Source organism: Mus caroli, chromosome X (genome assembly GCF_900094665.2).
Source record: "Mus caroli chromosome X, CAROLI_EIJ_v1.1, whole genome shotgun sequence".
Lineage (NCBI taxonomy): Eukaryota > Metazoa > Chordata > Mammalia > Rodentia > Muridae > Mus > Mus caroli.
In genome coordinates, this window is record NC_034589.1 from 152,239,054 (window position 1) to 152,265,868 (window position 26,815).

At 41.4% G+C, this 26,815-nt stretch overlaps 1 protein-coding gene across 1 annotated transcript; it reads right to left on the bottom strand.

Moving 5' to 3' along the window:
- Positions 1-2,097: 2,097 nt before the first annotated feature.
- Zrsr2 (zinc finger CCCH-type, RNA binding motif and serine/arginine rich 2) lies at positions 2,098-24,962 on the bottom strand. Its single transcript, XM_029473179.1, has 12 exons — positions 24,891-24,962; positions 24,583-24,718; positions 24,228-24,307; positions 22,813-22,894; positions 20,675-20,783; positions 19,871-19,957; positions 16,592-16,630; positions 15,610-15,728; positions 9,103-9,316; positions 6,046-6,101; positions 5,225-5,334; positions 2,098-3,017 (listed from the first exon to the last, which is right to left on the bottom strand). Exons 2-12 carry the CDS (start codon positions 24,621-24,623, stop codon positions 2,365-2,367), a joined length of 1,590 nt encoding a protein of 529 aa, XP_029329039.1. The 5' UTR covers positions 24,624-24,718; positions 24,891-24,962; the 3' UTR covers positions 2,098-2,364.
- Positions 24,963-26,815: the final 1,853 nt, after the last annotated feature.

The window sequence follows — 26,815 nt, forward strand, 5'->3', positions numbered from 1 at the left end:
CAGATAGTCAATAGATAGCCAAATGACAACTCCTCATCTCGTACGTATGAGAAAGTTGCTAGCTTGTGCAACAGAAAGAGATTCCTATTTGCTGACTGTGCTGCCTAACGTAAGCAGCAAACCAAAACTTCTAGTTACAGGAAGAGTATGGCTATGGGGCCTTGCTGCTGCTGCTGCAAATAGGAACTATTGCATTCTAAACGGGAGACATTTAACATCAAGGGAAGGATTCTCAGCAAATTTGAAAGAGGCCTTTGTAGGTCTAAAGGGCCTTTGTAAATGCAGCTGTTCACTATCAAGCCTGTTGGTTTCTGTCAGTGATGCAGATTTGATAAGTAGTAATCAGGTTTATCAGAGACATATGCAGGCACCCATTCATTATGGAAAATGTAGGTTCAACGTTACTACCAGGGTAATGACCCAATCAGATTTTCTAAACGTCCCTTGTACTCTATACAGGCCCATTAACATTGGAGGGGAAGGTCCTAACTTGCTTAATTGTCTTGAGTTCAAGATGGATTTTATTTCCTTTCCCATCATGATCTAAGAATTCTCAGCTTTAGGACTGGGTATGTAACTCAGTGGGAGCAGCCTTGCCTACCATGTTTGAAGCTTCAGCACCACACATACAAAATTATCTTTACATAATCTTAGCTGCAGTTTGAACAGTATTTTAAAAATACCAACTGTACTTAAAGCCATACAGTATTAATAAACCAAATAAATCTAGAAACCTATCATTTTGGGGATGAAGCAGGCATTTAGAATTGAAACAAGTTGGATTTTGTTAAACTTTGAGCACTTTGTACCTGTTTTGGTTTTTTTTTTTTTTTTTTTTTTCTTTTTAAAAAGGAGGCAGAGTCGCCTCCCAAGTGCAGGGCATAAGCTACTGCACATGACTTGTATGCATCTTTACTGAATTCTCAAATGTCAGGTTGCTAAATGCCATGTGACACTGAATTTGGAGGCCCAAAGCCTGACACTGAAAGTCTGAGAAGCAAGCATCTCAGGAAAGCTGGGATAATGCCCAGGAGCCGAGCCGATAGTCACCACATTCACTGATCACTCTTGTGGTGGTTACATACACAAGGACTGATTTTAACACTGCATGTACTCAACAGTGACAACTCTAATTTCCTGGGAAATGACAAAATCCTTTACCTCTTCATAAAAAACTTTCACAACACACTATTCAATATATACCCTGACAGCCCCCACGTGAAGGAGGAACTCAGATGGGGAAAGAGAAGTATGGAAATGGTACTTCAAAATTTTGAAATAGGAAGTAAGTTTTAGAGAAAAAAAAAATCAACTTTTACATATAGAAAAATAAAATAGAATATTTTAAAAGAAATGGCCAGTAAGTAGAAAAACTTAGTGATAATAAAAACATTCACTTCAATACCTAAAACCTGCTAAAGTCGGAAAGATGAAAATTCTAATTCTGTGCTGTGAGTGCTAAAAGGTTAGAGTGATTCTTGGAGTCTTCCTGGGAGGAAACCTGGATTACCTTTCTTGATATAGTTTACTCTAAGAAATAAGAGGGTCACCTTTAAAATCCATTAGGAATGTTGTCAAGTCTATTGGTAGATATACTCTATGTAGTGAGTAAAAATAAGAATTATGGGACTTAAGCATCAGATTGACGAAATGAGACGACAATTGAGTGAAAACCATCAAAGCAATATGGCCTTTGAATTAAAAAATAAAGTGTGTAGGGCTGGAAGGATGGCTCAGTGGTTAAGAGTACTTTTAAAGGATCTGGGTTCAATTCTCAGGACCCACATGACAGTTCACAATCATCTATAATTCTGGTCCAGGCGGATCTGGCATACTCTTTGGCCTCCACGGACACTGGGCTCACAAATGCTGCACATAGATACATGCAGGCAAAACACCCATATGCATTAAGCAAAAATAAAGGGTGTGGACCCCTAACAAGACAAAAGGTGAGCTGAAAAGATGGCTCCGTGAGTAAAGGTCCTTGGTGTCAAAGCTTCACCTCAGTTCAATTCCTGGATCACGTTGTGTAAATGACCCCTAAAAGTTGTCCTCTGAATACACACATATGCACACACATACATAGAGACAGAGAGAAAGAGGGAGGGAGAGGGAGGAAGGGAAAGATGGAAGGAGAGATGGAGGGAGGGGGGAGAGGTGCGCAGGCAGAAAACGGACAAAAATAGTAAAGCATCATTCCAGCATTAACTGATGCTCTCAAGGTTAGGATTACAAGTAATTTCATGTGTGTGTGTCTAATTTCTCAAAAAGTATGCTTTACAGGATAGCATTTAGCTAGCATCATCAATCTATACAGGTGAGTAGCTGCTATAAAAGGACAGACATATTTAAAAACAACCAAGTTTATTTAGATTTGGGACTCTGGGTGGTTTTGTCTCTACTATCTGACCTCCTGCCACGACTTCTGGACCTTGATGAGCTACTACTCCGGCTACGGCTTTGACTCCAACTCCTGCTCTGGTTCCTACTCTGGTTCCTGCCCCTGCCCCGGCCCCGGCCCCGGCTCCGGCTCCGGCTCCTGCTCTGGCCCCGGCTATGGCTCCGGCTCCGGCTCCGGCTCCGGCCCCGACTGCGGCTTCGGGTCCGACTGCGGCTGCGACTCCTACTACGGCGGCTCCTCCTGCTCTGGCTCCAGGGGCCCGGACTGTGGTCCTTTCTTCTTCTACTGGGTGAACTGCGCCTCTCATGACTCTTCATTCCATGTCTGTGAGATTTCTTCACCCTGTGTCTACTACTGCTCTTCCTGTCAGACTCACCATTTCTCTTGTAGAAGTCCGGACTCGGGCTCCTCCTCCTCCTTCTTGACCTGCCATAGTATTCATCATAGTGACTGGCCCTTTCCCTCCTCTCTGAATTCTTACCGAAGGAGGAGCTAGTCCAATCTGGAGTCGGGTAGAAGTCTCTATTAGCGTCCCTATATTCATTGTTGGGATTTCTGAACACGTGAAGAAAGTTGCAGTGCTTTCCTCTTGGACACTGCTGGACTTCAAATAAGCCTGTAAGGGCAAGTGAGAGGCAGCAATTACCACTGTATTACTGCGACTCGTTCTGTTTCTCAAGTCTGAAGATGGATTGTTTTCATACACTGCTCTGAAGAAGGTCTAACATAGGTGGGGGAATCCTTCAACGTTCTTTACAAGATAAAAATAATAAATACCCAGGCATGGTGACACACTAGTGTTCAGCCAGGGCTACATAGTGAGTTTAAGGCCAGCCTGGGAATACATGAGGTCCTATCTCTAAAACAGACACACATACATACACACACAAAAAGAAAACAAAATAAAGGAACTTTTGTGGCTGAAAGTATTTTCAGATGACCTTTGTGATCGGGTACTGGTATGGAGAATCTATCAAGAACTAAGGCTGAATAATAAAATGATGTAACTGATTAGACGTTGGTAGCTATCTAGAGATCTCTCGAAAGAAGCTACACCAGAATAATGAGACAAAAAAGTTATTAGTTACTGAGAAAAATACTAAAGCTCTTTATATTTTGTTGCTGTTTTTAACGAAACAAAGCTCCTGGTTTGAGGTTTCAGTTATACTCAAGTCTATCACTGGAATCAGCCTGCATTTCTAGAACTCTAGAAACTTGCAAAATTAAACTTCCGATAAAAAAATATACTACCATCCTGTTTATGTGCCCAACCCTTCATCTTTTATCTTTTTTGTTTGTTTGTTTGTTTTTCAAGACAGGGTTTCTCTGTGTAGCCCTGGCTGTCCTGGAGCTCACTTTGTAGCTCACTTTGTAGACCAGGCTGGCCTCGAACTCAGAAATCTGCCTGCCCCTGCCTCCCAAGTGCTGGGATTAAAGGCGTGAGCCACCACACCCAGCTTCCAACCCTTAATCTTAGGGTGTAATAGTGGTTTTCACTTTCCTAGCAAGGAATTTTAAAATTCCATACATATATATGTATGTATGTATTCCTATATATAATAGAGAAAGAGAGAGATTGATTTTTCAAGACAAGGTTTCTCTGTGTAGCCCTGGCTGTCGTGAAACCCCCTCTGTAGACCAGGCTGGCTTAGAACTCACTGAGAAAACACCTGTCTCTGCCTTCAGGGTGCTGGGATTAGAGATGTGCACCATCACTGCCCAGGTTTTTTTATTTAGTTTTGAAACTTTTAAGGTTTATTTTATGTATGTGAGTGTTTTGACTGTGTTTACATATGTGCATTATATACATGCCTGGTGCCCATGGAGATCAAAAGAAGATATCAGATCCCCATCTCTCTAGCCCCTCCTTTTTTAAATTGATCAATAAATTAGTTTATTTATTTCAAGAATAGGTCTCACTATATAGTCCGAGCTGGCTTTGAACTCACAATCCTGTCTTGGCCTCCCTAGACAAGTTTTGGAATGTAAGGTGGTACCCTCCATGCCCGTCAGAAATGTTTCTTAATGACAGCATCCATTAAGAGAAGGCTGTTAAAGATTTAGACTTGCTTGATAAATTACATATTTTTTACTCAAGTTTTAAGCACCTGGGAAGGAAGAGCAGAAAAACCCAGAGAGAAGGGAGAAGTATATCCCTGAGGTATTAGAGCTCTCTTCATCTGGGGAACTTGCAGATTGATCTGGCTAGGCACTCTTAGAAATCAGAAACTGATGAGAGCTTCAAAGCAGCTGGTTACTCTGCAGTGCTGAATCATTCCTGGTTTGGCAGCCGCTCTCAGATGAGTCAGTGTAACTGAGAGCACCCAATGTACAACTAAACTGATCCACACCTACTTCAAGTAATGTGGGAAATGTTAGCCATGGGTAATGATTGCGGTGGTGATGATGGAAGACTGCGTAGGGACTGAGCCTGAAACAAACAGCTCAAGTGAGGAAAGCCAATGAACAGAAAACACCTTTGAAAGTGCAACATGGTTTAGCGTGGGTATCTTTAGTTTAGATGCTGCTGCAGTGTCACACACAGAACCCAGAACTGAGGATCTGAAGACTGAAAATCAACTTGCAATTCTGTCACCAATACAGTGTGACCTCAGACATTTATCTCATCCATATAGTGAACCACAGACCTGTTAGAGATCTAAAACATATCTAAACTGTGGTGTCCTTTACAGAACTCCTCATCTGGAGTATGAGACAAAAACTGTGCTTCATCCCTTTAAAATACTGTTTTCTTCCTATGAAGCTCCCTTTTGTATAGTGCAGCTAGCTGTGGGGGAAGGGTACCACTACATCGGCTTTTACCACAAATTGCCATTTTCCACCGGGTCACTGGGCAGAATTCACACTGGAGCTGTCGTCCTGCATACCATCGTCCATTAAAAACAGAAAAAGCTGCTTGACAGTCTTCTTCCCTTGGAAGCAAAAATCAAAGGGTGTGCTTTATAGTAACTCTCCCAAGCAGAGCAGGCCTATTCTAAACTAGCCCCTGTCCGCTTATTGTAGGACTTCAGTTCTTGTATTGTCTAGGTAGATCTCAGAGCATTCAGATTCCCACAGCCTAGTTTTTTATTCAGAGACCTTTGTCATTGACTTCTGAAAAGTTTTGTCACATGGAAATTGGCTAGAGTTAAGGCTTCTTAATCTGCGATTTGACCATTAAATCTGCAAAAGTGTTTCCCCTTGTTAGAACCCATGCTTTCTCTGCTGTCCTTACTACAATGGCTAATTGAAGCCATTAGCCATGGCACTGCTTAGAGAAATGGCAATACATGCAGGAATGACTTAGTAACTACATTGCTATCTGGTCAAGTGCACACTATTTGGAGCTTTAACCCTTTGTACCTTAGATTGGTATTTTCTACTCTATTCCAATTAGCCTTTATTCAGTTTGTATCTTTATGAAGATTATACTATATAAAAGAATCAAAACTACAGAAGTATAAAAAGAATGAAATAAAAGTGTATTATTTTCAAATCTTGACTGTTTATGAGCTCTTCATATTGACATTTTGAAAAGTATCATGCATAGGAAAGCTACATAGTCAGTGAGAGACATCAAAGAAACAATGCCGTAGCTATGTTGAAACATGGACGATGTATGTATGTATGTCCCCAATACTTACGACTGGTACTGAACATACACATTGCCCCTCAAATGAGGTTCCAGGTTGCAGCTGACCTAAGGAACAAAGAACAATTCTGTCTCACACACACACACACACACACACATACACATACAAAGTATTCAAAAGCAGCAAATGATCACATGCATCCTGTCCAGGCAAATAGTCCCTCAGAGTCCAAGATAGGCAGAACACTTTCCTATCAATTCAAGGCCAATCTAAGCACCTAACAACATTACAGATTCCCACAGCCTGGTCTCTGTTGATCCTTGTTTGTTGGTTTTAAACCCTATCAAGTATAAAATGTTTCATAACATGTACATAAAATGTACAAAAAATAGAATACAGGGGTTGGAGAGATGACTCATCAGTTAAGAGCACTTGCTATGTGTGTGTGTACGGATATGCTTCTGTTTGGAATATAGAGTATGTATATGTATACTTTTACAGATACATGTATACATATAGGCATACATATATTCTAAAAATATATCATACACATAAATATATAGTAACCAAAATGATATATAAAAGTTTTATGTATGTGTGTGTGTGTGTGTGTGTGTGTGTATTGATTGATTCAGGTTGAATATATAGCCAACACATGTAGCCTCCTGTGGACTATGAGTTGACAGAAATGTGGCCAAACACAAAAATCACAAACTTAATTAAAACATTATGATTTTTTCTAATTTGTTTTTGCTTCTGTCAGCTCAATTGTAGTTCTCAGGCATGAACTCTGTAGATCACATTGTGTCACAATGTCAAAAGTTTGGACACACTTGCTGGTATTGCTTTGTATTTTAAAATTCTGTAGAAAGAGCCTGTCTCATTCAGAATTTTAAAGGTACAAAGCAATACCAGCAAGTGTGTCCAGATGTTTTTCCAATTTGTCTTTATTAACAACAACAACAACAACAACAAAAAAAAAAAAACCCAAAAAACAAAACCTCAATTTAAACTCAACTGTAGTTGTCCTAAAACTCACTATGTAGGTCTTGAACTCAGAGATCCACCTCTTCCTTCTAAGTGCTGGGATTAAAGGAGAGTGCCACCATGCCTGGCTCTATAATTTCTATATAGATGGTATTCTTTATTCTTTGTCAAGTAATACAAGCTTAATGCCTCAACTACTATAGAGTATACATATCAAATCCTATTTCTATGTCTGCTCATACTTCTCTACAGTGCTTGCACTCTCCCATTGACAAAGCCATCTCTGTAGATGTAAGGCCTTCTCTGGTGTGCATAAACAGAAGGAGCATGCTGATTTATGGGTTCCCACTTCACTGTGCTGTACATGAACTGCTCTCACGAGTAGTTTTACTAGTACATATTTTCTACTTCATCTTGATATTAATAGAGTTTACATCATATAGTTGTGAATAATACCTCATTTTCGTATAAGTAGGGATAAATAATTGATCACTGCTTTCAAAAATTACAAATTTGATTTGTCTAAAATGACATAAAAATATCTCTTAAATATCCCTACTAGTGTTTAGCTTTAATCTTCGAAATGAAGCTATTCCATCTTACTTCAGGGTGTTGTTATTAGAACATCCTAAGGGGGACAGGATCCTACTCAATTTGTAATGCCATCTTTAGAAGGAAGACTAAAGGGCCTCAGCAGTTCATGTCACCCATGCCTAGGGACCTTAAAAATCAGTTAATCCAGTCAGGATTGGTGGCGCATGTCTAAAATCCCAGTAATAAGGAAGCTAAGGCAGGAGGATTACTATGGCTCCAGGCCAGCCTGAGCTGCAGAGTGAGCCCTGTCTCAAAGGAAAAAGTGCTACAGCACTTTTGCCCAGTGTGTACAAGGCCCTACATTCAATCCTTGGGACACCACCATGTGGGTCCTGAAGATTAAATTTAGCTTTGTCAAACTTGGTGGCAAGTGCCTTTACTCACTGAGTCATCATGCCAGCCCAAGAGGAAGACCAATTTTTACTTCTTGTAAATTTAAACTTTGTTTATCTACTATTTACTTATTTATTTGGGGTTTTTTTTTGAGGCAGAATTTCTCTGTGTAGCGTATTTGTTTATCTATCTATCCATCCATTTATTTATTATTTATTGGGTTTTTTGAGAAGGGATTTCTCTGTATAGCCTTGCTGAACTCACTCTGAGGACCAGGCTGGCCTCAAAACTCAGAGACCTCCCTGCTTCTGCCTCCTAAGTGCTGGGATCAAAGGTGTGTGTCACCACCACCTTTAAAATTTAAATGTTATTAAAAACAAAAAGCCTATTCCCCTCCCCATTTAATTGCCCTTTTCTAGTTTCTCCTTTATCTTTTTATAATATTATGTTCTGTTTCCCCTTCTTTGGAAACCAAATTTTAAAGACTATATTTTAAATCTGGAAAGCAGATTGTAATCTCAGATTTCTTGAATATCCATAGCACTTGATTAGTCCAACCATATACTTTCATTTCTGACAGCAAGAAAAAAGACCTATGGCTTTATTCCTACTTTCTCCAAAATAAGGGGTACTTCCCTTGTCGTTATATAACAAAGTCACTCAGGTTCAGATATGATCAACTCACAGACAAAGTAAGAGGCCTACATGTTGGGATTCAGCCACTGAGTCCCTGGAATAGCAGAAGCCAAATCTCACCCTCCTCAGTGAGTGAAACTGAACATCGGTATATATAACAGGGTTCTGGGTGAGGCGCTGAATGAGGGAAGGAAAGGACCCATGTCCATCAGAGACAGCAGCTAAGTGAAGGCTTGGATGGCTATGTACACCAGGCCTGACAGTGAGTTCAACTTCTGGAAAGAGCTGTAACACAAAGGCACTGAACAAGAGAGTCCTTTCCAACCCAGGCCCTAGCATTCAGAACACATGCCAACACATGCTTATGATTTCCGAGCGTATCTACATGGCACTGTCCAGGGTAGAGGAGTGGAAAGGAAGACAATGTTACCAAGTTTACCATGCTCAGCCTCAGACAGGCATATATGGAACAAGACAAGTGAACAGCCTAAGCCCTAGCTCTGCCCCTGTATGCTTATTTCAGGAGATGTGTCAGGTCCCATTCCAGTTTGTGCTCACCTTAAACTGAATCACTTTTCCCACACTCTTGAATTCAGGCAGGACATCATAATAGAAGTCTAGGAACTGTTGGTAGATCTCTTCTTCACTGAATTCTAGGCTTGAGTCAGGGTCATAGTCATCCCTCCTACACTGCTCCATTCCAAATGTTGTAAACATGCCCTTAATCAGCAAGGTGGGACTTGATGTGGGGAAGTTGTGTTTACGTGAACACCTGCAGAAGAAAAGTGAATTCATTTGTCCAATAACAAAATCACACATTAAAAGCTTACCATTAAGTTCAAGAGCAAGACTCAAGTAACATGGCTGTTTAGCCTTAACTACACAGTAATGAACATTGCTTAGAGGCTCAGTTACAGCACTCAAGCAAAGTGTTCTAAAACTGGCTGATTTCTCCCTGAAATATAAGATTAGGAATGGATTCCAAGGTCATATGCCATTCAAGAACCTTTGAACATGTTCATAGAGATTTCTCTATGTTGAACTATTGGGAAAAGGAAGGCCCAGTCATGTGACAGATTGCAGTGACAAGAATAAGATGCTGTATGTAGAAATATATTTTGCTTCTACACAATCTTCAACTGATTTTCATGCCTATGGAATTCAGTAATCTGAACCAGTGAGCTAGCTCAGTGGGTTAAAGCACTTGCTGCATAAGCCTAATGATCTGGATTTGATCCCTAGATCTCCATATCCCCCCTCCTACACATGCGCGCGCGCGCACACACACACACACACACACACTACTCTCTCTACACATTACAATAATAAATAATTTTTTAAAGCTGGGCACTGTAGTGGACACTTTTAATCCCAGCACCCAGGAGGCAGAGGCAGAACTATGAGTTCCAGGCCAACCAGTGTTTTAAGGTGAGAGAATATCTCAAAGATAGATAGATAGATAGATAGATAGATAGATAGATAGATAGATAACAGATAGATGATTGATAGACAGAAGAGATGATTGATAGACAAAATTTTAAAGTTCTAATTTTAAAAGAGACAATATGATAATTTAAAATTTTCCAGTTACTCAAGTATTGTCATTTTATCTACATATAGCATCATTCTAAAGTTTCATGTATTTTAAGTATTTTCTCCACTCTGATCCTTAACCACCTAGTGAGGCTGATGGTACTTGTACCTTTTCACTTTGCAAAGTGTGATGGCTAGTTCTAATTGTCAACTTGACAGAATCTAGAATCATCAGAGAAAGGAGTCTTAAGAAAGGATTGTCTAGGCTAAGGTTGAGAATGTCTGTGAGGGATTGACTGCCTTGGTACTTTAATTGATGTGGGGAAAGCCACCTTAATTATGAGTGGGACTATTCCCTGGGCAGGGGACCCTGGAGAGGTCAAATAGCATAGGCACGCATGCATTAAATCACCACCCTTGACTAGCTGCTTTAAGTCCCTCCTACCTTGGCTTCCCCACAATGATGACTGTAAGCCTGGAGCTATGAGCCAAGTAAGCTCTTTCTCCATTAAATCCCACAGCAACAAGAAAAGAATGCAATACAGTTGAAAGGCAGCTGAAACCTAGAGCAGCACACCTTCCCCAGTCATGTGGTGGAGAAGAGCAGGACCTCTGGCATGTGGTCCATTATAGAGGATAATAAATATAACTTAATTGCTATTCACGTAAGGTAACTAGTAACTGTGAAGAACAATCTCTTTTCATAGTTTAAAATGGAACAAGGTTAAGCTAACTATGCTGTTTTAGAGTAACTTTAAAAAAAAAAAATCATAGGATTTTATTTACTCCTTTCTCTTGAAGCAAGCAGTAGAAGAGATAATACAGTTCAAAGTCCGAAATAAAATTTTCCTGGATGGGGTGCTAATTAGATTATCAGTAAGACAAACTTAAGGGAAAGAAAAACTTAGGAAGGAAGTTTAAAAGTAGGGAATATTGAAGAGGAAAAAAGGGTACAATGGCCCTGGCCGGACAATGGCTATCCTGGTCTACATAGTGAGGTCTAGACCACCCAAGACAAAGCAACAACAAAGTTGTAAATAAGGTATCTCTGTGGCCTAGCACCTAACTACTGCTGCTCTCAACCTTAGTTAAAGAAACTTCTTTCTGTAGTGGACAGAGGTTAATAACTGACCAAGTGCTAAGAATAAGTGGCTATTGAATGCTCACCTCTAAACTGCTCCAAAGCCCAGGGAACATCACAGAAGGAGATGAAAAACATAAGTGCTAGTGGAAGGAATTGAATATTGTGAAACACTGTTTCCTAGACACAACATGGCCATTGCATTCACGAACTCAAAGCAACTATGGTTACCTTTGCAAGATGTGGTGGTTCGAATAAGAATGGACCCCATAAGCTCATATATTTCAATGTCTAGTCCGTGTTGGTAGGCTGTTGAGGGAAGGGTTAGGAAGGTATGGCCTAATAAGTGAAGGTGTGTCCCTGGGGGTGGGCTTTGAGGTTTCAAAAGCCCTTATCAGCCCTGCCCCTCCCTGTAGCCTCTGGATCAGTGCTCAGCTACTGTTCCATCACCATGTCAGTCTGCTTCCCACCATGATGATAATGGACTAAACACTTTGAAACTGTAAGCCAGGCCCAATTAAATGCTTTCTTTCATAAGAGTTACCTTGGTTTCTTCACAGCAATAGAAAAAGTGACTTAAGACATAAGCCCTGCATACAATCAAGCCCGTCAACATCCTAACATGGATAGGGGAAAGGTACTCAAAGGCCTTGTCCCTGGCAGTCAACAACTGCTAGATAGAGAACTTTAGGGATGTCACCACTAGTAAATTGCCAAAACATCTAGTAAATAACCTCACACTTGTGCACATAGAAGCAACACTCATTAAACTCAGTGGGTTATTTAAAGAGAAAAGACATTCAAAGAGGATGTAGTGGAAAGAAGGGATCCAGAGGGATAAGAGAGTAATGGAGGTGAATATGATCAAAATACATTACAGACATGTATGAAATTATCAAAGAATTTTTTAAAAACTACAACCAAAAAGTTTAACAAAAGCAAGCATCCAAAAAAAATGCTTAGGTTAAGGAATTATTATTATTATTATTATTATTATTATTATTATTTCTCTTCCTGACAAGGTGTTTACATGCCTCTAATCCTAGTTACTCAGGACAAGTTCCAGTTTAGCCTGGATTATAGATTAAGACCTCATTTTGAAAAGAGAGAGAGAGAGAGAGAACAAGCAATGGAAATGTCTCTCTGGCACGTGGCCAACTGTAATGCAGATGACCTAGTTGTGTCACTTGAAGTAAGGGATCTGGCCTCTCTGCAAAGGGAAGCACAACAGTGTTGTCTGAAAAGACAGCTTTGGCTTCCAGAACTACTAAGTTCACACAATGTTATGCCCCAACTCATTACTTGAACAATGCAAATAGCCAAGTTGTTCTCATCCTCTGATGTTCGTGATGGTAAAGTTTCATAAGCCTCTGACAAGGAGAAGTAATCTGACCACTGTCCGTATTTTATTGTTTTAATGACTGTCAGAGATGTTGTCTGAGAACCTGAAAGGACACTATTTTTCACAAGGAACTGCAGGTCTAGTTTTCATAAAACTATTTAATGTACCTATCCTTTTCTCATACCCAAAAGGAAACCCCTGAATCTGGTTTCCACAGATCTTAAATTTCAAAGAAGTATTAGAAATGCATCATAAATAAGAGCAGCTGGAAAACCTTAAAGGCAATTTGGTTCAACTACCCATGCAAATGGGAACCATATTTGGGGCTCATTTGGCCATCTGTTCAACATATTTCTTTGGCAGGAGGTGTTTTATACAGACCATTATTTATTTTGTGTGGATGCACCACGCCATAGCATAAATGTGAAAGTTGGAGGATCACTAGAAGGAGTCGGTTCTCTCTTTTCACCTTGGAGATCCAGGGATCCAACTCAAGTAATCAGGCTTTGCAGTAGGCACCTTTACCCACAGAGCCATCTCACTGACTCTTAAGCCATGTTTTATTATTTCTACTTGAGACTGAATTTTCTTAGAAAAAATGTTTCTAAAGGTACGAAAGGGAAGGTAGCCTCCTTCTCTCAGTTCCCCCAGTCCCTCAGAAGAAGCCCTTTCTACTTCTTTACCAGATTCTGAGTCACAGACAGGCTGGCAATCCACAATTCTAGCCATCAAATTCACAAGGTATTACATATTATACATCAATCCTGGAGCACACCAGAAATAGCTGGAAGCATCTAAATACCCGCTACACATCTCTACAATTCTGATTTACGAAATCTGAGGTGAGACAGTTTTGTTTAGCCTTTTTCCTTTTGACAGGATTCCCCCGTGTGTCCAGGGTTGGGAACTACTCCTGTCTTTTCATTCTTACAAAGTTCTATTAACTATGTGCAGTTGTGTGTACTGCAGAGTATACATGAGTATAGGTACCTGTAGAGGTCAAAGAAGTATCAGATCCTCTGGAGCTGCCTGACACAGAGCTGGGAACTGAACTTAGGTCCTCGGAAAAGCAGCACATACTCTTAAGGGCCAAGCCATCTCTCCAGCCTAAAGCTAGTACTCTTGAAAAATAAGAAATAAGCTCAGCATGATGGCACACACTTGGGATATGGTAGCAGGAGGATCAGTAGTCCAAAGCCAATCTTGGCTTCATAGAGTGTCCAAAGCCAGCCTGGGCTCCATGAGACTGTCTCAAGAAACCAAATGATTACTAGGTATGGTACCACACATCTTTTTGTTTTTTGTTTTTTGTTTTCGAGACAGGGTTTCTCTGTATAGCCCTGGCTGTCCTGGAACTCACTCTGTAGACCAGGCTGGCCTCAAACTCAGAAATCCACCTGCCTCTGCCTCCCGAGTGCTGGGATTAAAAGCATGCTCCACCTTGCCCGGCTGGTAGCACACACCTTTAATCTCAGCATTTTGGAAGTAGAGGGACATGGATTCCAAGCCTACTACAGAGTAAGACCTCAAAAACAAAAACAAAAACAAAATAACAAAACAAACCCCAGAAGAAAAAGAAAAGCCAAGCTTCAGCTTATCTCTTGTCTGGCACAGAATGGGGAAGCAGTAATTAGACGATGCCTCCAACAGATTTACTTACTGGTAGGAAGTGCTTGCTTCCTTTGACTTCTACATAAAGTCATCGTATAAAATATCATCATTACCTTGCCTTACCTCAACTAGTTGCTAAATGACTGAAAACATCAATACTATGTCTCTGTGTATCTTACCTTTGAAAAAGAAGTTGGAGGGCAAGAAGCATGACCATATCAGGAAATGACAACAGTAACAACAAAAATAGTGAACAATGAAAGTGATGAAAACTCAGGACCCATGCACCCAGCCCTGTGTGTTTGCCATGCTCAGCTCAGCCTCCAAGGCACCTCAAAAAGGTAGGATTGTGCATCATCTTCATTTCCCTGATGAGGGAGTTACAATGTAGAGAATTTAAGTAAACTTTCTCCCTGCCACAAAACCAAAGGAGTCGATTCCTAAGTCTGAACATACTGACAGCAGAGAATTAAAAGCCTATTCCTCTACTTGCTACAATACTATCTTTCATAAACATCTCTATACTCATGCCAAATTGGAAAAGACTACTTAGGGTATGAATTCACTCTTGGAAAGGTATTTCTGGCTATTCTAATCACTTCCAATATCTAATCTCCCCAACCCAAGTTGTTTTCCTGGGACTCATGTGAGCATGGAAGAAACCAACAAGCAAAGGGTCCTACTAGAGTCTCACTAGGCATACAAACCACACTTAAGGACACAGAAAACAAACTCAATGGTATTTTGGGAGTTTTTTTGTTTTGTTTTTTTTGTCACAAATACTTCAGACATTGTTTTTTGGTTGGTTGGTTTGGGTTTTATTTTTTTAACCTTTTGCATGCATGCATGCATGCATATATATATTCTCGTGTGTGGATGTGTGTGTGTCTGATTTTTGTGTTTTCATGGAATTTCTGTGTGTGAGAATGTGTGTCTCTCTATCTGTGTGTATGTGTGTTTTTTCTGTTTATTTTGTCCTATTCTGTTTTGGGGTTTTTTTGTTTTGCTTTGGTTTGGTTTCGTTTCGTTTTTTGAGACAGGGTTTCTCTGTGTAGCCCTGGCTGTCCTGGAACTCACTCTGTAGATCAGGCTGGCCTCAAACTCGGAAATCTGCCTGCCTCTGCCTCCCAGGTGCTGGGATCAAAGGCGTGCACCACCACGCCCGGCCTGTTTTGGCTTTTATTTGAGGTTTTTAGATGCTGTTTGTTTTCTAATGAGAAAGAAAGGGTATGGATTCTGGTGGATGAGGAGCTGGGGGAAGATCTAGGAGGAATTTTTGGAAAAGGGGAACCATGATCAGAATATATTATATGAAAAAAATCTAACTAAAAGTAAGTCTTCCCTAAGGCTAAAGGATTCACTCAGTTAAGCCCATTTCGTTAGCAGGCGAGGGGGCACCACATATGTGATGGTGAGCATAGCAGACTAAAGTCTATGCCGCTTCCAAAACCCCAACACTTTCCACAATTTCATTCTCACAGAAAGCCAAATCCATTACCTATCTCCAAATCTGCAAGCTCCCGTTTTGCTGTAGAACGGACAGTTGGCTCGATCTTTCTCCAGTACTCTTATATCCATGGGCGGTTCTGGGTTCTGCCAGGTGCCACCATTTTCCAGCTGTTAAAAACAACCATGACTTTACTGGTGATGTGAAACCCATGAAAGACAGTTTCTCCAATTAGTCAAATATTTTAATCAGAACACAAATGGTTTTTACATTTAGACATGCATAGTTAAATTAGAATAAGGAATCAAGACTATAGGCAATTGTTCAGAAACATGAGCTATATTTCTCTCTTGGCTCCCAGTAATTTTTCTTGATTGGGGGGGGGGCGTCACTTAATTTAACAGATGTAGTTAGGAAGGTCTTTAGGAAGGTCTTTTTGCGTGTGTGTGTGTGTGTGTGTGTGTGTGTGTGTGTCTTTTCCAAACAGGGTTTCTCTGTGTAGCCCTGGCTGTCCTGGAACTCACTTTGTAGACCAGGCTGGCCTCGAACTCAAGAAGGTCTTCTATCCATCTATTCTGAAAAGAGTCCATGGATGTAGGGAGCCAGCAGAAAGAACTACAAATTACTCTGAATCAAAGTGGGTGAACCAACCATTTGGGACTGTATGCGATGTCACTTAGATACATTTGAAGTACTTGATACAAGTATAGCCCATGACATGATTCAATAACACATCAATTGTCTTCTATTGTTATATAACTGAAGGGTTATAAAAGTGATTCTGGGTATCCAAAAATAATCAAAACCACCTACCACAAAAGCCATATTATTTAAACTATTGTTTCTAATGAAATATCAATTGATCTCAAAACCTTTTTTTAAGGCAATAGTCTCTCTGTTGTAGGCCACACTGGCTGCAAACTTGCAGTCATTCTCCTGCTTCATGCCCCCCCCTACCCCCACCCCAGCTAGGATGACTGGAACGTGCCACTGCTAGCTATCTCAAAGTCTTAATGAAAGGTTTTGAAAATACCTCATTTTCAGCCTGATCCAGCATCTTCTGCACAGCTTCCTATAAGTGGTATAAACATAGGACTAATGAAAACCAGGATGTCAAGCAAGTCATGTCCGGTTTCATACATGACAATACACACGTGAACACACACAGAAAAGGATTGACTCTGATTTCCTTTCTAAGCATATTATCTCCTAAAAAGGTTTTAAAAGATATAGAGCTTAGAATTTTTATTCAAATAAAAAATTTGAATAGAGTACATTGCAAATATTTAAGTCATAATAGCTTCAGCAACATATTTATATATAAATACCAGGTTCTGGTTTTTGAAATAATAATGACTGTTTTTTAAAAGTTAGATTAAACATCACAAATATTTAACAGAAGCAAAGACATGAGGGATAGTAACTAGGATTTATGAAAATTTTTACAGGAAGCCCAACAAGGCAGCAATAAATCTCTAAATGGTTGGTTTTAAATACGTACAAAGTTAGATTCCTTAGTGCCTCAAAACCATACATATGACTGTGTTTAGCTTACTTGGTAAGTATGTCTCGTTCTGGCAACTTAATTGTCATTGTAGCAGCTAGGTGTGGTGGTGCATGCCTTTAGTTCCAGCACTTGGGAGGCAGACAGGTGGATCTCTGTGAGTGTGAGGCCAGCCTGATCTACAAAATAAGTTCCAGGCAAGCCAAGGCTACATAGAGCAACCCTGTCTCAAAAACAAAACAAAACACCAAAAAAAGTCATTATTGCTTAATGTGACTAGTTTTGATTGGGAGTTAAGAGATCAAACCCAAGATTCTACTTTTACCACTATGCTATACCACACTCACAAAACAGAACTCTTTATCTCCTCCATCTCCTCACCCCCATGACCCAACCTAAATATCCTCAGTAACTGGGACAGCCATTTTCCCATTTGTTTAAAACAAACAAAAAACCCAAAACACCTTAAAACATGGCTTCGGTTCCCTTCCCTTCTTCCTCCCATAGAATTTGCCAGCTACAGTCCTGTTAACTGTGTTGCTTATCTGTTTGAAGGTCTGACCTCATCATTATCACCCACATTGTAATTAATTATTCATCCAATATTCTCTCTGGTCCCTGTTCTTTGTAGAAAAATCAGGATAATCTGTTGGAAGTAACAATACTAACAGGTTGAAGTCACTCTTTGTTAAAAAAAAAAAAACTCTCATTAGTATGATAAATAAAACCAAACTCTTTTCCATCTAAGAAGCTTGCAATCCTCCTGCCTTTGCCTCCTTCTGCAAATCCAACTAGTATGCACCTGGGCTCACAGGGCTGAAGTGTCAAGTACAGGGCTTGCATGGGCCTGCTTTAGGTCCTCCATGTATGTTACAGCTGTTAGCTAGGCGTTCTTGTCAGACTCCTAAGAGTGGGAACGTGTGTATCTCTGACTCTTTAGCCTATTCTTGAGACTCTTTTCCTCCTATTCACTTGCCTTGTCCAGCCTCAATATGAGAGCTTTCAACTTGTCATATTCTATCTTGTTTTTTTTTCTGTTTGACTTTTCTGTTTGGCTGTCTCTCGGAGGCCTGCTCTTTTCTGAAGAGGAAAGGGAGGGGGAGTGGATCTGGGGGAGAAGGGAGGCCCGGGTAGACAGAGGACAAACTGTGGCCAGGATGTATTGTATAAGACAAGAGTCAATTTCAATTATGATCCTCCCTAGTGTCTCCCATGCTCTTCCTCCAGTCTCCTGTGCTCTCTAAGTTTCAGGGACCACCAGGTCCCTTCCTCCTACTATCTCCACACTCAGTTAATTATCTCAAACATCACTTCCTCAGTGACTTCCTTGGCCAGCAATTCAAATAAGTATCTTGACTCCTATTATTCTATCACACCACTCTCCTTTTACTTCTCTATAAGCCTAACATCCTATTGTATGATCTACTTTGCTGACTTACCCTCAGCCACTCTAATCCAGAAGTCACTCAAGGAGAAAACCAAGACTGTGCTTTTCACTGCTTTTTCTTGTATCTGTCTAAGCATGAAAATGATACACACCGTCTTGTATTTCTTTATATATGCTTAGAATGGATTTCATTTTACCCACTTTGCCTTAACCAAGCTTCCTTTAAACAAGTGCTTTTAGAAGCCTTAGCTTTTACCTGATCCCTAGAAGTTAAAGAATATTCTGTTAAAACAGGAATTGATTCACGTCTGTAAAGTATGACAATACAGATAATTTTTGTGCCCCTAACATCCCATCTGGAAAGTGACTCATCTGAAAGGCAGTGCTCAAACAATGCTACCAACAATGAGCAATGGAACTGCCGTCTGAGACACGACCTGATTGTGGAGACTGCTGCCACCTTTCCATACATCTCTCCTCATTTTAAGATGAGTGACTATGGAATGTCGTGCCATTCAAATTTAGTGAGGGTAAAGAGAAAAAATATCTTCAAGGCAAGATGAGCTGTGCATGTTATATTTGAAACAAATACACAGTTGAGGACCAGCAGCAAAACAAACCAAGCTTTTAAAAAGAATCCCAGGAAATGTACACAATATAGACATATACATTACAGAATTTCTTTTTTTAAAGCAATGGTGGGGATTATTAAGGGAAGNTTTTAACAATGATTTAAGCATAAGCATTAAGAGACAGGGAGAGAAGCATGTTAGAAAAGGACATTAGCATGTGCCCTAGAGTGAGCACAGGTTTCTCAGAATTTCTTAAATGAGTATTATTTGCTCTGACAACAAAGTTAGACAGGATACCAGATATAATAACAAAATAATTTTTTAATTCTTTAATGTCTATTAAACTAATTCTTGCTGAGACGTCATTAGCTATTAAGTCTCTTTATGAATTTAGTAGGTGTAGGAACTTTTCACAATACTGTTCTTCTGTGAAGAACTCAACACATATATGACAGAACCAGAGGAAAGTCACACTTGCCACAGAGTGGTACAGGGTGTAAAACAGGGCAGCTGCCCGGTTTACAGAGATGTTTTACTACAACACAACCACATCCATTCATATACATATTATCTATGTCTGCTTTAGGGTACACTGGCAGAGCTGGATGTCCACAGAAGCCATACAGATATCACAGCCTAAAATATGACCTACCCCTTAAGGAAAATGTTCACCGATCTCTAATATAAACAGGAAGGTAACTTGGGTAAAGGTTATCTGTCATTGCACCACCCCAAGAGGAGAACTATTTGGAAACTAGTATTTCCACTAGTGAATCTGCAAACTCTTTACATTCACACGTGCACACCAAGAAGATACGCAGGGTTCTATCCTCCTATGACAGAAGTCACCTCTCTTTCTCTCTTCTCTTGTCGTTTCTGCTCCTCTTCCTCTTGCTCTTTTCTCTGCTGTTCTTCCCATTCTGCCTTTAACTTTCTCTTTAAAGGAAAAAAGAGAAGGTAATTTTTTTTCACTCATTCTTAAAAACACATGGCCTACAGAGTAAATACTTGAAAAGCTTTAGAAAGTGTTCATTGGAAAGAGAGACAATATCAGTTTCTATTATGTTTTATGTTAACATATGTAGCTCTCCTTTTGTTTACACATGCTGGGGAAGGGATCCAAGGCCTTGTACATGCCTGGCAAGAGCTCTATAACTGAGCTCTATACCCCAAGAAAGACAGCTTTTATTTAGAAAAGATTTTATTTGAGTGTCCCTATGAGTGTATGTGCATATGTGTGTGAGGGTATACACACTGAAGCACGTATGTGGGTCCTGGGAACAGAAGCCAAGTCCTCTGGAAAAGCAGCAAGTGTTTTTAACTCCTGAGCCTTCTCTCCAACCCTGTAACAAACACCTGGTTTTTTTTATTATTAACTAACCTTATTTTACTTGATGTGTACTGGTGCTGTGCCTACATCTATATGTATGTACCACATGCATGCCTGGTACCTCAAAGTCAGAAGAGGGCATTGGATTCCCTGGGACCAGAATTATGGATGGTTGTGAGCCACCATGAGGGTGTGGGAATCAAATCCAAGTTGTTTAGAAGAGCATCCAGTTCTCTTGACCTCTAATCATCTCTCCTAACAGCTCTTAAAGAGACTTAGCTCAGCTAAGCACTTACTCAATGAACTAGATACTTAATGTCTACCTCTAGTTCTTCCTTCCGTTTTCGAGCTTCCTCTTCTTTTTTCTTCTTTGCCCTGAATTCTTCTTGTGCCTTTTCTTCCCTCAGTAACCATTCTTCATGTAATCTCTGCCTGTTAATATAATGATGTAGTCCATAAAAACAAATGGGAATTAATCTAGAATGTATAGAAGACAGGGAACCAATATACAACATGGAAATCTGAACATATTTTCTATAAAGCAGTGAAGATGGGAGTGTGGCTCTCAGAAAAGCAACTATCTTCCCGGACAGAAATTAGTTACAATTACTACTTGGGGCTTTCAGAAGCATTTGCACCTGCTATGCCTTTTCTTTCTGTAAGAAAGTACCAGTGGTTTTCATCTCAGGCAAACATGTCAAAGCAATATCTGTGAATTTTCACATTCGCATAGCATTATTCTTCCTAACAGAAGCATTCTTTTCCCACTAACATTACTTCCTCCTCATCCTCTTCTGTTTTTGTTTGTTTCAAGACAGAGTTTCCATGTGTAGCCCTGGCTGTCCTGAAATTCACTCTGTAGACGAGGCTGGACTTAGAGAGATACCCCTGCCTCTGCCTCCCCAATGCTCAGATGAAAGTTGTGTACCACACCTGGCTGAATGTATATTTACTAACTTATTTTTATAACTCCGTTTCATCTTGTCTTAAAACCTTTAATTTGTGTGTGTATGAACGTTTGTCAGCAAGTAGGCATGAGTATCTTGTGAATGCCTGGTGGGTAGAAGAGGTGAAAAGACTGGGGGAATAGGAGTTTCAGACGATAGTGAGTCACCATTGGGAACCAAACTTGGATAATCTGAAATAGCAAAGTAAGTGTTCTGAATTAGTGAGCCTTTTTTCCAGCTCCCTTAAAACTTTTGTTTTAAAGACATGCTCACAACTCACAACATAACTTTTCCCTAGAGGTTTAAAAGTTTGAAGGCAAATCATAGGAATCCCTTGATTCTATGGAATAGAAACTCAAAGGTTATAGAGAAAGATGCCATGGTTTTTTTTTTTAGAGCCATAATCATAAAACTGACTTTTAAAATGCACAGACTAGCCAGGTGATACATGGCAATGATCATAGCAATTGAAAAGCTGAGACAGGATTACAAGTTCTAGGCTAATTTGAGCTTATAAAACAAGACCCTTGCCTAAAACAAACATACAAACAAAACATACCTCCCCAAAAGGTAATGTCACCTTAAATCAATAAGTCCCAGACATCCAACAGCACAAGATTCTCATTTTAAATCTTTATTTGACTAGGTTTGTAATCACCTATGAACCACTGCTCTGGTCATGTCTGTTGAGGGAGTTTCCAGAAGTATTAACTGAGGAGGGAGACTTACCCTAAATGAAGCCATCTGTGGACTAGGGTTCCTGGTTGGAGTAGTAAGGGGAAAGGGAAAAATGAAGCTGAGTACCTGCTCCCTGACTACAGACACACCTGGAGCAGGTACTTCTAGATTGTTCCTGCTGCCACAGCAGAACAGCTCTCATCACCATACTGTCCCCACTCTGGTGAACTATAGAAGACTAAAAAGTATGAATAAACAATTATGCTATATCCATATAGCTTACCGTTATACTGTCAATAGAATTAGGCCTTTATGTCAACACTTTATATGTATATTTACTATACATACATACACACACATATTTACCAATTAGGAAAAGAAATAAAAAATACTTCCACTAAAAAAACAAAACAAAACAAAACAGCCGGGTGTGGTGGCCCACGACTTTAATCCCAGCACTCAGAGGTGGATTTCTGAGTTCGAGAGCAGCCTGGTCTACAAAGTGAGTTCCAGGACAGCCAGGGCTATACAGAGAAACCCTGTCTCGAAAACAAAACAAAACAAAACAACACAACAAAATAGGTACAATGACACATGCCAGTAATTCCAGCATTTGGTAGGCTAAGGCAGGAAGATCCTGAGTTGGAGACTAGTCTGGATTTGTCACACAAAAAAAGAGAGGAAAAAAAGACACCTAACTTTAGCCTGTCAGCTAGGGATTTAGTTTATAAGAGGCTATTTTCCAAAACCCATTTTTTTTACAAGATTTTATATGAAAAGCTGCTACTAGTTGATATTACAATAAAATGAGTTTAAATGTTTCAGTTAATACTGACCTCTCTTCCTCCAACAACCTCTCTTCTTCTAATCGTTTTTCTTCAGCAAGAGGATCTTCTTCCTCCTCTTTCTGTGACAATTCTGTAGAAATTCAAATACTTTATTAAATAAAGTCTCACAATCCTTGGTCAGTTATTCATGAAAAAAAGATAAATATTTAACCTTTATAATTATGATAAAAACCTAAACTTAAGGCCTAGTGGTAAAGCTTTTAATCCCAGCACTCAGAAGACAGAACAAATGGATCTCTGAGTTCAGGACAGCTTGGTCTACACAGTAAATTCCAGCCAAGGCTATAGATCCTACCTCAAAAAAAAATCTTGAAAAGAATAGTAGTTATAAGCTTCCACATGTGTGCCGGGCCTTGAACTCTGCTCCCCTGCCCCTCTCTCCTGAGTGCTGGGATAAAGACGTGCAGTGCCAGAGCGCTGGCTAAGCGGGTGTTCTTAAGCATTCCTCTAACCGCACTTCTTTTTAATCAATGCTTCCATCATGATACTCATGGCATGGCTGTACAACGGGTTCAGAACCAAACAGGAAGAGGAGAGGGGGAAGAGAGAGGGAAATATTTAATGATTTTGCAAAGTTATCGAAGTACTCATGAATATTTAAGTGTTCTATTTTTTTTTCAACTCTGTGTACACTGGAAGACTTTTCAAAAATAAATAAAAATCTGGCAAAGTAGTTTTAATGGAAGAAAAGTTTATACCTTCTATTCAAAGTTTAAATTTGAAGGGGGAAAAAAAAGGAATGTCAGTTGAGACAGGTGGAAGGGGATAAATGACATGAGCTTAAGAAATTGTAGCAGATCAGCTTCAGACTTAAAGCAGGAGGGTTTTGTCATCAATAACACAACAGCTTACTGTTCCTTTTTGTTTTCATCCTTGATGTTGGAGCCTGCCTCTCCTGAACTAGTTCTCAAGTACTGTTCCACAGTCTCTGGTGGTAGGGCTGGCCATCATCTTAACCGAGTACTGCTGTGGGAGCTCAACCCTCTTGACTGCATTTGTTAAGTGCTTGGTCATTTTATAAACACCTAATTTTATGAATCTACTAAATGTATAGCTCTACCACTTAGAATATCGGGTTCTGTCATGTGCGGGCCATTTTTAAGTGGCACGGTGGCTGGCTGCAGAGATGAGCTGGGCAGGAAATCGAGGGAAGCAGCTGCATGGGCTGGGGGTGTAGCTCAGTTGGCAGAGTGGTTTGCCTAGCATGCACGAACCCATCAACTTGCAAAGTGCCATGGTCGCCGCACCATGACACTTCGAAGGCAGAGGCAGGAGGATCAGAAGTTTGAAAGAGTCGTCCTCAGTTACGTGGTGGCTGTAAGGGCAGCCTAGCCCGTCTGAGGCCGCGTGGGAGGGCGGAGCAGAAAGAGAGGGAGCAATTCCACATCCAGAGCAACAACTACCTGCCTCTCGGAGCCGAGCGAGCGCCTGCCGTCGCCTCTTACGTCTCTCCTTCTTCCGGAGGGCCAAGTATTTCTTTCGGCTGGAAGATTGAAAAAACGCACGCGCACACAGAGTGAGCATCCGCACACCCGGCTCTGCACCTTCAGGCCAGGCGCCTGCCTAGGACAGCGCTTGGAGGCAAAGGAAGGAGGCGGGCTAGCCGCGCTCCCCTCCGGCCTCCGGTCGCCCCGTCCGTCCCCCGACCCTCCTTCCGCTCCCCTCCTGCGCACCGCCCCATCTCCTCGGGCAGCCCGGGAGATATTCGTCCCCGCCGCGCGGGAAGCCCCAATCGCCTCGCCTCGTCATTTCCTATACCTCAGTTTCTGCGGCCCCGCCGTGGCCCCCGCCGTTTCCATACTGCCGTCGCTGTCTTCTCTCCCACGGCAAGGTCTCAGCGGAAGCAGCCGCCCAGGTCCTCGGTCGCCCACTCCGCGCGGCCACCAACCGGTACCTGCCCAAGACGGAAGGAGCCGGCTTTCTTCCCGCAGCTAGTCAGCCAGGCGCCGCGGCCTGAGAAAACAGACCCTCAAAGAGGCCGCCGCAGCCACCGCGGCAGACCTGAGAAGCATTTCCTCCCTCGGCCAGTCAGCCAGGCATCGAGGGCTGAGAAAATGTCCCCTCACCGAAGCCGCCCCCTCGACCCCGGGGATCTCCCACCACCGGAAACTCGGGCCCCAGCTCCTCGGGGCCTCGCGGCGGCCTTAGCACCGCCCTTACACCGCCCCTTGCCCAGAATTCAAGGCGTTAAGGCCTAGCTCCGCCCCCTCAAATCAAGTTCCAAGGCTAGGCCTCTAGGCCCCGCCTCTCTCCGCGGCTCCACCCACGAGCGCCCCAGATGAAGTTTAAGAATCCGCGTCCTCTTTGCAAAGCCTTGCAAAGCCCGCTGGTTCTGGTTCCAAAGGGATCAGGTTTGTCACCCTTGTTCTTACTCCTGAGAAGCAGAGAGGGACCGGCGTTAAGTGCAGGGGAACGGGATCTGTTCCGCTGGCTCTGGAGTTGTGCTTGGAGAAAGAGAAAAAACAAAACAAAAAAAAAAAAACAAGCCGAAAGCGTCTGGAGGTGAAACTGACTGGAATGTGCTGGGAAGCAGGGAATTTTGTTACTGGAACAAAAGTACAAAGCAAGGGTATCTAGAGATTGGCTGCTGCTACCCCATGCCTTTGTGCAAAGGGGAGGAGGGCTGGAGAAGAGGGCTCAGCTGTAACTGTAATGAGTGCTTTACTACTATTTCATAAGATACAGATTTGGTTCCCAGCACCCACCAGACAGACAGTTCACAACCATCTGTAACTCCAGTTTCAGGGGATCCTGTGCTGCAAACACGCAATGAACATACATAAAATAAATCTTTAAAAATATTTACATATGCAACGAGAAAATGTTAAACTATAGCAGCCTCCAGGAGTGTTTGTTTTATGGGGAAATTTTACGTTGCAATGTAAAGGATTAAATTAGCAGGACAAGGTAGTTCACACCTAATCCAATACTCTTAGCACTTAAGAAACTAAGGCAAGAGGATCAGGGGTTCAAGGTCAACCTTGGCTATTTAGAGAGTTCAAGGCCAACTTGAGCTACCTGACACTTCCATTAAAAAAGAAAGGCAGCCGGGCATTGGTGGCTCAGGCCTTTAATTCCAGCACTTGGGAGGCAGAGGCAGGCGGATTTCTGAGTTCGAGACCAGCCTGGTCTACAGAGTGAGTTCCAGGACAGCCAGGGATATACAGAGAAACCCTGTCTCGAAAAACAAACAAAACTAAATAAATAAATAAGAAAGACAAGAAAAAGGTAATACTGTATCACAATCATCTAGGGGCCGTGTGATGTGGAACTAGAGAGAAAAATAAAAATAGGGCTGGCAGATGATTAAGCAGGTAAAGATGCTGAGGATCTAAACACGATCCCCAAGGACCTATATAGCAGGAGAGAACAGACTCCCACACATTGTCCTCTTTGGCATGCATTCCCACACTAAATAAATAAATGTAAAAACAACAAGTAGGCAAGAGACAAGAAGGCAAAAGTAAGAGGCAAGAGAGGGAGGAGGGGGCAAGCAGTCCCTTTTATAGTGGACCAGGCCTACCTGGCTGTTGCCAGGTAACTGTGGGGAGGAGCATACCTGACTGTTGCCAGGTAACTGTGGGATGGAGTTTAGACAGAATGCTAACACTTTGCTCTTTCTGCTCTCAGGGGCATCAATGGACATCTCCTTCACATTCTGCGGCAACTTCCCTGCAGTGCTTATCAGAGGCCTTACCTGGGGCCACAAGATTCTTGTTTTGTCACAATTGATGAGCACTTGGTTCCTGGTTTTTGTTGAGTTTGTTGTTGTCGTTGTTGTTGTTGTTATTACTTTGTCGTTTGTCTTGTTTTGTCTTATTAGAGTGTCAGCGGACTGTCCTGAAGCTTGCTTTATAGACCAGGCTAACCTTGAACTCGGGGATCCTCCTGCCTCTAGCTCCTGAGTGCTGGGGTTAAAAGTGAGCTCCACCAGGCCTGGCTTAGTCCCTGTTCTGAATCCAACAGCCTGACCATAGAGAACAGCCTGGTT